Raw genomic sequence first — 13,821 nt, 5'->3', positions numbered from 1 at the left:
TCGGCATTTAATTATTGCTATTATTAAAGGACGAAATTCAACATTTATTAAATTTTATAATTCATATTGAATTTTAAAGATTTATGTATGTTTTTCCTTAATATCAGCTTTTGAAACCCACATCCACCAGTTATTGCCGAAGCGAGGGAACTTACTACTAGACTCGAAATATCTTTACAATAACTCACGATTGTTAAATGCAAGAAATACGAGAACCACAGTTGGTCTATGTAAACCACGCCGTAGAGGTAAATAACTCCTCCTAGGGTACAAAGTCCCCTCGGAGAGGTAAAAAGACCAACAACGTTTGGGGATTTAACTAAAATATGTTTATTTATTTAAAACCGATACGCGATACTTCGCCTTTGAAACTTTTAACATAATTAAAGTATATGACGCGGCTTAGATGATATATTTTGGTGCCATTCGCTGCAATTTTTGTGAATTTTTTTTAGATTAAAACATCATGGGCTTTTAGCTGTAGAAAACCGAATAAAATGTACAAGTATTAAGATGTGTTTATTCAATTATAATCGAAAACCACCCAAACTGCCCAATATTAAAAAATGCCAAAACCAGTAAAATTCAAAAATTGGACATAACCCGTAAAAAAAGACCAAAAAAAAACGATAAAGTCTTCCAAAATTTAAAAACAAAGCCAAAACCACAAAATATTCCAAAAATCGTTCGGGGTTGTAGCTGCATTTCAGGTTCATCTAAATCCTAGTACATTATGTTTCGCATAAGAATGTCAGTTCCATATCGTTCGCGTGTTTTCACCATAGACATAATAAAGAAATAGACCCAAGATTCTACGGGGGGTAAATACGGGAGCGATAACTAGCAGACAGCCGGTATTTGTTCCGTATTCCTGTGGTACCACGTTTAAGCGACGCCTGTCGATTAGGCGAGTAAATACAAAATCATCACACATGTTCGTGTTTGTAATCTTTTAGGTACTCTGACGTGATTCGCGAATATTTTGGCTGTGATAATTTAAAATAAGGTAAATTTTTATTATAATTTTTAAATAAGTCAATTAATTCTTTCAAAACCCAAATAAAAAGCAGCAGATGATCTTATAATTAAAAACAAAAAATTCTAATTGCGAAATGATATTTTGTCAAAGGCTTAAGTAACTATCGGGTTTGTTGTGGTTATGGCTTGTTATGGGAATATTCTAAATTATAAACAAAAGTAAATGGAATTTTGATGAAAAGGATGATTCTACCTTGGATTAATAATGATTCTACTAAAGGTATGTAGCTATTGTCCTTGAAATAAAATTAGCTTTGACAATTTAAGTCTGATGGCTTGACCCTTGATTTCTAGATTTTTGTCCTTCGCTAATTTGTGGAGTCTGAGCTTGCAATATAAATTAATAACTTTCTTAATGATGATGTTCGATTCCAACTTCAGGATCAAACATGTTCGTGGTTATCTGGTAAGATGTCCATGCCAACAATATTTCGTAATACAGCAAGTTCTTGCAAGACTACACTTCTTTTATAGAGAGATGAATATCTCTTCATAACAACTAAACAAAATTGGCTAAAAACCAAGGAGATCTTACTCAAATTATAATAACATAATTAAACCTACACGAAATGATCCTTGGTCAAAATTTAAAGGTGAGAAGTTAGCATCACCGGTTTTTTCTATTTCACTTTCAACTGGATGTAATTTCTTTAAATTAAATAAAAAAATTATTTTGACTTTTGTTACTTGTTTTAATTCTATGGAAACCAAACCAGAGTTGGAATGGCTTTTGGTGTGACCCACCTTTTGCCATTTACAATTTGTATATCCTGTTCTAAAAAGTGATCATTACAAATTAAATCATGATTTCAATGTGTCGCGATTTACAGCAATCTCAGAATATTCCCATAACAAGCCATAACCACAACAAACCCGATAGTTACTTAAGCCTTTGACAAAATATCATTTCGCAATTAGAATTTTTTGTTTTTAATTATAAGATTATCTGCTGCTTTGGGATTTTTTAACAATAGGTACTTTTGTTTTTTTGTGTTTTGTTTTGTTTTTTTGGTTTGTTATTTGTCAAGGATTACAGTAATGCAAAAAGTTTTAACCGCAAGTTATTATTTAAAAAGATATGATCAATGTAAAATTGCTACTTGCTAACAATTTTTACAACGGAAAATACGACATATTTCGAGATTTCTGTACGTGTTGGATAAAGTAGGACTGATGACGAAAAATAAAAAGGCTCAATTGCAAAACAGTACTAACTTTTAAGGGTTGGGAATTTTTCCCGTATTTCAACGCATTTTAGCCTTTTTTTTAACCATACTATGTCATATTATATGTCTTCTGTGTGATGTTGACTTATAACAACGTCGAATTTATTCTAAGTATTGGCGCCTGACGGCGCCGCGCACTCACTTCGCTCGAGCGCTGGGGGCGCGCGGCGCCTCCCCAACCCCATACTAAAAAAAGCTATGGGCCATCCCTAACGCAACCTAGAGGACATAAGTATATGTATTTGTACCCCGCTGCTCCGCCTTAAGCACTACAGCGGCCACCTAAAACAACCAGCCCCGGACAAAAGTGCGCTTTGCGAAACAACGTTCGGCCAGTGAGACAGCCATTGTGACCGCCTCACATATAGCAAACAAACGCCCTCATCACGGCCCAACAAAAGGCGACACCATGGGCTGCCCGAGACCCACCCTCGCACAGCTGAGGACTAGAGTGGCTTCCTCTTCCACCGCAAACTACCCTCCTTAGTAGGTCTCAGAATGACGAGTGTGGAACACCCATGAGGTTCCAGTGACCCAGCGCCCCGATCACATGACCTTGAGAGCCGGGTATGAAGCCCCCCACAGGCTCCAGTGACCCCATCACACCACTAGATAGGGACAGTACCTAGAGGACAGTACCAAGCCTGACGCATCAAGTATCGTCAACCCGATATTAATCCAACTAACCTAATAATATAAATAACCTAACCTATTAACCGCGCCAAAACCCCTAAAATGCATTGAAATACGGCGAAAATACCGAAAATAAAAAAGTAAGTTAGTATGTTTTGCATTTCCACATTTTATTTTTCGTCATCAGCCCCTTGTTATCCACAACGCATTAAAATCTAGGAATTTAAAGAATCGTCCTAGGGAAAATTCACTGCAAAAGGCCAATGTTTAAAAATTCATATCTTTGTTAATATTCATTTCCGCCAAAAAAAAATAAAATTAAAATAATCCCCATCTTGCCCTCTATCCAAAAAAATATATAAAAAAATCAGGTGGGGGGCAGCTATTCTACACGTAACCCAAAATTGCTTTCAAGTAACAATTTTAAATTTATCATATCTTTCTAAATAATAAATTGCGGTTAAAACTTTTCGCATTACTGTAATCCTTGACCATTAATAAACAAAACCAAAAAAAGCCGTATTAAAGTAGAAAACACATTTTCGGTTTGCACACGTTTTAAAAATTTAGTAATATCTTGTCGTTAAATCTAATTCGTCCTCAGTCCTACCTCATCCAACACGTACAAAAATCTCGAAATATGTCATATTTTCCGAGGTAAAAATTGATGGCAAGTAACAATTTTAAATTTATCATATCTTTCTAAATAATAAATTGCGGTTAAAACTTTTTGCATTATTGTAATCCTTGACAAATAATACATCTAAAAAAATAAACAAAACCCAAAAAAAACAAAAGTACCTATTGTTAAAAATAGCCGCTGCTTTTTATTTGGGTTTTGAAAGAATTAATTGACTTATTTAAAAATTATAATAAAAATTTACCTTATTTTAAATTCTCACAGCCAAAAAATTCGCGAATCACGTCAGAGTACCTAAAAGATTACAAACACGAACATGTGTGACGTGTCACGTGATGATTTTGTATTTTCTCGCCTAATCGACAGGCGTCGCTTAAACGTGGTACCACAGGAATACGGAACAAATACCGGTTGTCTGCTAATTATCGCTCCCGTATATTTTTGGCAAATCAAACTCCGCGTAAGGTGTCTATTTCTTTATTATGTCTATGGTTTTCACTGGGAGTCACTAGTCTGACCCTATACTTTTGATGCACTTTAGACATTAGCGTCCATTGCCTCGTCACAGTGAAGACAGTTCATGCCGGGAGAAGTGCCAAGGCCCGGAACCGGCGAGTAGTGGTAAATTGTTTTGACTTCGCGTAGTATGTTTCTCGTCAAAGCTGTTTTTATTTTTCAAGGTTCGTACAAAAATTTCAGAATGAATTTCCCTGACTTTTCCAGGTTTTCCTTGACCAATTTTCAAAATTTCCCCTGGCCATTATTGTTCAATAAATGAAAGGTTTTAGGAAAATCTTGCAAAATATTTGATATATTTTTAAGCATCTTTCAAAAATTTATTTGCCTGATTTTTTGGGGCCATTATTTAATTCCCTGACTTTTCCAGGCTCGTAAAATTAATTAAGAAGGGGGTGGAATTTTAGTACAGTCAAAGCTACACCAAAGGGGGGGGGTATGGACACGGTTATAGTTAGTGTAGGGAGATGTTGGCTCGCGTGGCATGCAGAGCTTGCCACCACCCTCCTACGCATTGTAACCCGGCCACCTGAATTAATGGCTTCAAAGGTCGCTTAGGTATTAGCCTAGCTGATTATTATTATTATTATTATTATTATTATTAATAACCCTCCCCTTGTCTACGCCACTGGAATTTGCACAAACTGCACTGTGACACTGGCGCAAAGGGGAAATGTGGCATGTTCTAGTTCAAAGAAAGGCCACGTGTGGCGCTGCCATACAATGTCAAAGGTACTAGCTTCAGTGTCACGGTCCAGTTTGAGCTGTCCTGCCACGTAGTTTTCCCCACGCCACTTTTAATAATATGTCCTTTAAACTTTTCTACATTTCAGACTTTTGGCGTCACCTGGTAAGACTTTGGTGAAAAAATCGTCTCATTTATCAAATGTGTATTAGTTTATTTCGAACTCTTTCTAAAATAATAGCTTGTAGCATTGTAGACGTAGCTTATTGTGGCGCAATCCACACCCATACAAGTTAGCCGTTCACGTTTTCGAAGGGTAACTTAATCTGACTATTATAATAGTTAAATTACAGAATTATAGAGTTCTAATTAAACTTATACAACGGCATATTTTGTAATAATGGATGCAAATTTATAGACGCATTTAATTTATTCGCGTTAATCAGTGATTACGTTAATTTAAATCAGTATGTCTCCTATAAAGCTCCATATTAAGTATGTGCATCGTTGATTCCTCTCCGAATCCTGTAGCTGTCGGTGTAGACGTCAGAAGCAGAAGGCGCTGATTCGTGAGCAATCGAACTCGGGCCGACAATTGTCCCAAGACGGAAAGGTCCCTGATGATTTGTTGACTTCATTTCCTGACGCAGGATTTCCCAATTAACCTTGTTATTCGCGAAAAACCTCTCGCCTGACAAATATTGGGCGCCTATCTAATCTCTCCTAATATCTTATTAGGAATTTCATTTAGGTCTTTATTTGGAAAAGGGTTGGCAAAAAACCGCCTTTTTCTCAAAATGGAAAAGCCAGTATTGTAACCGTTAAAATCAGGATAAAACCACCAGTAAAAAAAGGCCTAATATCAGATTTTTTCAAAGACTGTTTGTATCAATAATATAATTATAATTATATCTGTTACCACCCGGTGCCACCACTTCCTGTAAAATATAATGTGTAAGACTTTGAGGACTGCCTGGCAGTTGGTTTAAGGGCCGTCATTAAAGCCAGTTATGTTAGAAACCGTTTCATCATTCTTAAATCATTTAAGTATTAGATTTAGCATTAATCACGATCATAACAGAAAATTAAAGTACAAAGAACAATCTTAAACGATACAGTGTTGTCTGCTAAATACATCTTCATGTACACTAAGTAGAAAACAGTAAAAATATACATCAAGTCCTAAATATGTATTTATCGGAGAAAATCAAAATACATATTTGGACTTGATATATACACTAAGAGAAATTAATGTTAGAAATGATCTTGTTTTTAATATTTTCGCAGCTTTTGCTTTTTAATTTATAATTAAAAAACGGTTTTATTCATGAATTTTTCTTTCATTGTTACTGGCTGGTCCTGGCCAACCTTGGTTTAGAAGGGCATCTTAACGTAAAAATAACGCTTTAGTAGCATTATGATCAATTATTGAATTGGAACATAAAATTGACCCTCGCTTCGTTTCTGAAGCCAGTTATTTTATAATTTTAAGTCGAAACGCGTTTTCGCTTGTATTTATCGCCAAAAAAACTTATCTGGCATTAATTGAGACAGCGAGTTTCCTGTTCCGAAAATTCCGATTACGAATTTGCTCATCGACCGGATATTACTACGGAAATCTTTCAGTGTCATACATAAAATTTATGTTACTTGCGATACGACTAAAGAAAATATCATTAAAATCACTTACACCAGAATTATATAGAGAGTGCTATCCATCTCCAGTAGCTAAAGCTAATACTATTTGCTTGGAACAAGTATCTTCGAAGGTTCCAGGTGCTTCTTCAAAGTGCATTTCGGGAAAAATGTGCGGAGAGAAATGTTAGAGTAACACTTTCATTATGAATTTTGCTCAGCAAGTCCATGGTCAGCTAACCCCATTTAAAGGAATTATGAACTATTATGTTTATGGTGTATCAACGAATTTATAATTTTTGTTACCAGGTTTAACAGAAGCTAGGGAAAAAGTTGTAGCGCGGTTTAGTAGATGACTTTTAGATTTAGTTCATATACTCCCGGTAAAGGCCCTTGTCTACATATACGAAACACGATCATTTATCCAGTTCCATTGTTTTTCTCCTTTTTAATGAAACACTATTACATTGTAATAAGTAACACAATAAGTATAAGTATGACACTTCCTATTGTTTTAACTTTCAACCTTTTTTCGACACTGACATTCTCGCCGAACTCTGACTTGAACTGATACTCGAACTGACAATTGTGAGTAGCGTGTCTTTGGTAGTAGCATAAGTGGAATAATTACCCTAAGTGTGTCAGTAAGATAAATTTTACAAGTACCTTGTATAACGGAAATGACGTAAATGACGTCACTTTTTCCAGTGACGAAATTTACGTCACTTTATTCGGGGACGAAATTGGCGGGAACATTACAAAGGCCACATAGGGTATTAGATCGGAATTCGCGAGTCCTACGTTTCTTTGGTCCGTGTAGAACAAGCTATCATTGATGAATTTTTTGGGAAAGGCTCTTATTGGCACACTTAGGGTAATTTTGACACTTATGGTAGTAGTATATTTCGACTACGGCATATTTTTTTATAAATATAAAAAAAATATGCCAGGAACTAGGTGCGCCGTTGCTACCTGCAACAACCGCTTAGAACAGTCAAAAAGGGATCCAAAGAAACAGTACCTTAAGTGTTGAAATGTTTGTATGTGATAACCCTGAGATGGCGCCACCTCCCTAACCTGGCCTCAACCCAATGATCCATCCTCCTCTCTCTCCTCTCATTACATTGACATGTAACGATCAACAGTGAGCGTCTACAAGAAATACCCTTTTAAGAATAGTACTGTTGTGCTTTATTACATGACTATAAACATTACATGACTATAAACAATAAATATTATAATATTCCTAAAGATGAAAACAGAAGTCTCACTTGGGCCCACAAGTGCAGAAGAGGGGACAAATCTAACCCGAAAACTAGTTATATTTGCTCATGGCACTTCAATGCTGATAGCTATGAGAGAGACCTAAAATCAGAGCTTTTAAACATTCCTCCGAAACAAGTTCTTAAAAATGATGCAGTGCCAACTGAAAATTTAGACAGTTTTCCTTTAGTTATTAGCAATAACTCCAACTCGAACAGTCGAAAATCCAGATTTCAGAAGCGCCAGCAAAAGGAATTAACTGAAAACCGGCTTCACAATTTTTCAAATAAAAATGTACAAGTAGCGGAATTATTTCTGAAAATAATTTCCATTGAGATCGTTGATCAACGTGGCGTAGAATCTTGAAGAATGCTTTTTTCGGTAAGTGCCAATTTTGTGAAATGGCCCCTACCTGTTGTGACTTAAGTAAACAAAATAAAGAAACTAAAAGAAAAGGTTGTTTCACCAATAAAAAAGAAAATAATGTTTTATCAACCTAAAAGAACGAACATAAAAAGGAAATATTAATCAGTTTAAAGGTTAATTAATTTTGTATATAAAAACATCAAACATGTAAATTATCTCAGTTGTCTTTTAAACCTTCATCAATGCGTGTTAACGCTACTTATCGAGTTAAAGTAAATAAAATATAATGTTTTTATTTTAACCAGTACTTGATTTATTCTCCTACGGCTCGAGACTTTTCTTACAGGGAAAAGACGTAACATAATGGTGCCGAAACCCGGGAGGGAACGTAACCAAGTTTCAGTTCAGTAAGAAGGTCTACGTCACAAGAATTGTTTCCTGTCTTAGTCGAGTTTACAAGGAAAGACGCTTAACATCTGCAGATCGAGAAGGCCACAGCGAATTGAACCATGGAGCGAATGTTAAAGCAGAGAAAAGCTTTGAGAACCAGGACTACCGCGCTTATGCATGATATCGATACAGAATGGGACAAAGGTAACCAGAGAAGTAAAGAGCGACTAAATACATTATTTAAGCAACTCCAAGAAAAAGAAAATAAACTGTCTGCCAAAGACGCCGAATTAGAAAGCCTCATTCCCGAGGACCTCATTGAGAAAGAAGTCGATGAAGTGGAAAGCTACAGAGAGGACATTATCGAGAGACTGACAAAAGTGGAGAGGTTCATTCAAGATAACGAAGAAGAGTTACGAAATTCAAGTAGTAATTTCAATCCGAACGAAGATAACGGATATCAAGCCATAGTCAATCTTCCTCCAGTCACAATACCACAATTCCAAGGAGACCCTACGCAATGGCGAAGTTTCTGGGACCAGTTCAATGCCGCTATTCATTCCAAAGCTAACATCGGCAACGTTACGAAGTTGGTATATTTAAAGTCGTACATGGATGGTAAAGCCCAAAATACGTTAGCAGGTTTGCCTCTCACAGAAGAAAACTACGAAGTCGCCGTGAATCTACTAGAGAAGAGATATGGTCGAAAAGGAGCAGCTATCAGCAGCCATCTCGAAAAAATAACAAGGCTGGATCCAATCAGAAGGTCATCCGACATTGCAGGTTTAAGGTTTCTGTATGACACTTGTGATGTACAAGTAAAGTGTCTAGAAGCGTTGGGAATTCCACGAGCAAACTATGGATATTTGTTCTGTCACATGGTCACACAGCTACTACCACATGATATTGCTTTGGAGTATTCACGACAGCTCGAAGATCTAGATGAATACGATGCCAGTATCCTGATGGACTATCTGAGGAAGGAAGTCGAATGCCGAGAGCGCGCATCAATCCTAAATCGTCCAATAAGAGACAGCAAAGAGGATCAGTCCATCAGTCTGGCCAGGAGAGGAGGTACATTTCCGAGAGAAGATGCCAGTAGTTCAAGGACAAATAGATTTCCATCGAGAGCCAGAGTTCCTACCACGTCCGTCTTGAACATAGCAGTAACCAGCACAGAGTCATGCTACCATTGCAGCGACACCACTCATAAACCCGAAGACTGCAAAAACACAACTTTAGAAAAGAAGATGGAGCTATTGTCCCAACAAGACCGATGCTTCCTGTGCCTCAAACAAAGACATACCGCTCGAAGATGCAAATCAAAAGAAAAATGTAAGAAATGCCAAAGAAGACATCATATTTCGATATGTCGAGATATTCATGACGTAAGGAACCAAAAATTGGATAAAGAAGATACAACCTTGATTACTATGGCAGCAGTTGGTCCCGCAAGAGAATCCTATGATCAGCAAGTTCTTCTTCAAACTATTGTCGTATATGCTGAAGGACTCAATGGGAAGCAACCTATTCGATGTTTTCTCGATAATGGAGCCCAAAGATCTTTCATAACAAAAGAGGTCGTAGATCGTCTTAACCTGCCGGTAGTAGGTCAAAGAGCTATCACCGTTGGAGGCTTTGAAAATGAAAAGTCAACTACGTCAATTCGAAGAAAGGTCAAGGTCACCTTACGAAACTTGAGTGATCCGAGTAGTTACTGCGAGATGACGGTCTTTGAGAGTCCAAAGATACTGGGAACCGTCATCAGTATGCTCGACGAAAGTATCCGAGAAATAATGGTGAACAGAGGAATCCAATTAGCAGACAGAGCAGAAATTAAAGGCCAACCAGTACAAAGGGAGCTGTCAATGCTAATAGCCGCAGATTATTATTGGTCCATAGTCACTGGAGAAATTTGCAGACTGAATGACTTCTTCGTCGCATTGGAGAGCAGACTTGGATGGGCAGTCCAAGGACCGGCTCCTATAACGTCAAATGTCTTCGCCCAAGCCGTGGTTGTCATGGGTGCTACCACTGAAGTTGAAGAAGAAACAACTAAAGAACTTAAGGCCTTTTGGGAGCTTGAATCCTTGGGGATCAAAGAAGAAGCATCTATCTCTAGAACTGACGAAGAAATAATCACCAGACATAATTCTAATATCCAGTTTCGAAACAATCGGTACGAAGTTCAATTACCATGGAGACAAGATAAAAACGAGCAACTGGGAAGCAACTTCGGATTGGCTCATAGACGCATGCAAGTTCTATTAAAGAAATTCCAACGTGATCCTCAACTATACTTCAGATACCACGATACCTTTGGAGAGTACTTGGAGCAAGGAATCATAGAAGAGATTCCACAAAAAATGGTAAATTCGTTAGACTCAGGATACTATATACCTCACTTTCCAGTTATTCGAGAAGACAAAGAGACCACAAAGCTTCGTATTGTCTACGATGCAGCGGCTCACGAGAGGGGTTTTCCGTCACTAAATTCTCTACTCAGCCCGGGACCGAACTTAAATCCAGACCTACTGGCCATATTGATACGTTTCCGAAGAAGCCAGATAGCTATGATGGCTGATATCGAGAAAGCTTTCTTGATGATTTCACTAGCGCCTCAAGATCGAGAATTTACAAGGTTCCTTTGGATAAAGTCATTGCCGAAAAAAGACAAGCCAGTGGAGTTCATTCACTTTCGTATGACAAGAGTCCTGTTTGGTGTGAGCTCAAGTCCGTTCCTGTTGGCCGCGACTTTGAAATTTCATTTCGAAAAATTTAAAGATCAGTATCCCGAAACATGCCAAGAGCTCATGAAAAGTATTTACGTGGACGATTTGGTAACAGGAAGGTCGAACGTCAAAGAAGCTAAGATGTTGTACCATCAATCAAAGAGCATTCTCGCCGGAGCCGGAATGAATCTTCGAAAATGGGTCTCAAATTCCGAAGAACTTTCTCGATGTTGGCAAGGTCATGGCACGCATGAAGAAAAATCACTAGCCTTGTCATCAGAAAATTCTCTACTACCTCTAAAGGTCCTCGGAATTTTGTGGAGATCAAAACCAGATGTTCTAACTTTCAATGTGTCATCTTTACTAGAATTTCTGACAACAAGACGAAACACAAAAAGAAGTGTTTTACAAGCAGCATCACGAGTCTTCAATCCTATCGGATTTTTATCACCGTTCCTGATACGAGTGAAAATTCTCTTTCAAAGGTTATGGATTCAAGGAATTGATTGGGACAGTGAGCTGACACCAGAGCTTGAAAGGGAATGGAATCAATGGTGTCTTGAACTCCCAGATTTACAGAACGTTTCGATTCCTCGATGGTACTACGAAGGTGCAGATGAAGAGATTCGTTCTCAAGAAATCCATCTATTTTGCGACGATAGCAAGCAGGCCTATGGAGCTGTCACGTACTTGAGATACGAGACGACAACTGGAAAAATTGGAGTCAGTTTTCTTTCGTCTAAGACCAGAGTCGCCCCAATTAAAGAATTAAAGATACCTCGTCTCGAATTGATGGCAGCCTTGATCGGTTCCCGATTGTTGAAGTACTCATTGGACGTATTTGAAGGCGATATCACCAAATATCATTGTTGGTCCGATTCAACTATCGTCATTCAATGGATTCAACGTTTGTCAAGAGAATGGAAGCCCTTTGTAGCTAACCGTGTTGCCGAAGTTCACACCTTAACAGAGCCATTGTCATGGAGTCATTGTGCCGGAAAGACGAATCCTACTGATCTGCCGTCCAGAGGGTGTACCATCAAGGAACTGATATCCAATGAGATTTGGTGGAAAGGGCCACCATGGTTGCGACAAGATAAATCGTCCGGGCCATGTCCTGTGGAAAAATCGCAACACAATTCTAAAGAAGTAGACGAAGAGAGACGTACTATCCAGATGTCCAGTTGCATGGAAGAGATACACCCAAGCATTGACCTGGATAATTACAGTTCTGCGACACGAGTACTTAGAGTGACCGCCTGGATACTGCGCTTTGCCAATAATGCAAAAACCAGATCAACCAAAACCAATGGCCCATTAAACGCCTCCGAAGTCGACAACGCACGAAAACTGTGGATACGTCAAGTACAAGAGCAGTCATTCCCGAAAGAAATGCAGATACTAAAAGAAAACCAGCCACTTCCTAAGAATTCGAAGATCAGTCAATTTGGCCCGTTTCTACAAGGTGGCGTAATGCGAGTTGGTGGACGACTTCATAACTCGAATTTCGAATACCACGTTAAACACCCATTTCTTTTACCTTCGAAACACAAGTGGTCCGAGTTGTTAGTACGAGAAAGTCACTGCATTGTTATGCACGGGGGTTTGAATAGTACCTTGACCCAATTACGAGAAAGCGTTTGGATTATGAAAGCCCGACAAATGGTGAAGAAAACGATCGCACAATGCATGGTCTGTCGCCGATTCAAGGTCAAAGCTGGAAATCAAGTTGCTGCACCCTTGCCATTGGATAGAGTTAAAGAGTCGCCTCCATTCACCGTCACTGGAATAGACTTTGCCGGTCCCCTTTACACTCGAGAAGCTGGGAGTCATACAAAGGTCTACATAGCACTATTTACCTGTGGAGTTACGAGAGGCGTCCATTTAGAGCTGGTAACCGATCTGAGCGCTGACAAGTTCATGATGGCCTTCCGAAGATTCGTAGCTCGAAGAGGGATCTGCTCGACGATATATTCAGATAACGCCAAGTCCTTCAAAAGAGCCGACCAAGATTTGAAGAAGCTGTATAAGAACATTGAAGGCAAGCCGTTTCAAGAATATTTGGGTCACCAAGGTATTCATTGGAAATTCATAGTGGAGCGATCCCCTTGGTGGGGGGGTTTTTGGGAACGACTTGTCCGTTCTGTAAAGACCTGCTTAAAGAGGACGCTTGGAAAAAATTCACTCTCTTATGAAGAACTTATGACGAGTTTAACCGAAGTCGAAGCTGTAGTCAACTCCAGACCATTGACGTGTAACGAGACTGATCCAAACGAGCTACAACCATTGACGCCTTCTCATTTCCTTATTGGTGAACGAGCTACGACAATTCCAGATCAAGAATTCAGGAGTACCAAGCCAGATGCCAACAAAAATCAACTGTCTAAAAGGCTCCGTCATCGACAAGTCATTATCAATCAGTTCTGGAATCGCTGGCGACATCATTATCTATTAGAGCTTCGTTCAGCACATAGTAGCAGACCAGTTTCCGATCCGGTTTCATTCAAGGTCAACGATGTTGTCCTCATAGATGACTCTATTAAACTACCACGGCAAGTGTGGCGAATTGGTCGGATCACTCGGGTGCTTCTTGGTCGAGACGGAAAGATACGAGGCTACTTTGTGCGTCTGCCTAGGGGAGTGGTAATAAAGAGAACCGTGCAGAATCTCTATAACCTGGAAATCAACGATGGATGA

The 13,821-nt window shown here is 38.6% G+C and overlaps 1 protein-coding gene across 1 annotated transcript; it reads left to right on the top strand.

Annotated features, from left to right (window-relative positions):
* The first annotated feature begins 8,511 nt into the window (after positions 1-8,511).
* On the top strand, positions 8,512-13,821 carry LOC149963452 (uncharacterized). Its single transcript, XM_090166885.1, has one exon. The coding sequence runs from the start codon at positions 8,512-8,514 to the stop codon at positions 13,819-13,821; it is 5,310 nt and encodes a 1,769-aa protein (XP_090023011.1).

The sequence above is a fragment of the Leiobunum rupestre genome, chromosome 1 (assembly GCF_980474605.1).
Source record: "Leiobunum rupestre chromosome 1, qqLeiRupe1.1.hap1, whole genome shotgun sequence".
Classification (NCBI taxonomy): domain Eukaryota; kingdom Metazoa; phylum Arthropoda; class Arachnida; order Opiliones; family Sclerosomatidae; genus Leiobunum; species Leiobunum rupestre.
The sequence above is the reverse complement of the archived record's forward strand: the minus strand, read 5'-3'. Positions and strand labels throughout refer to the sequence as shown.

Coding starts and splice junctions, on each gene's coding strand:
- LOC149963452 (XM_090166885.1), top strand. CDS start 8,512: ATGGAGCGAATGTTAAAGCAGAGAAAAGCTTTGAGAACCAGGACTACC.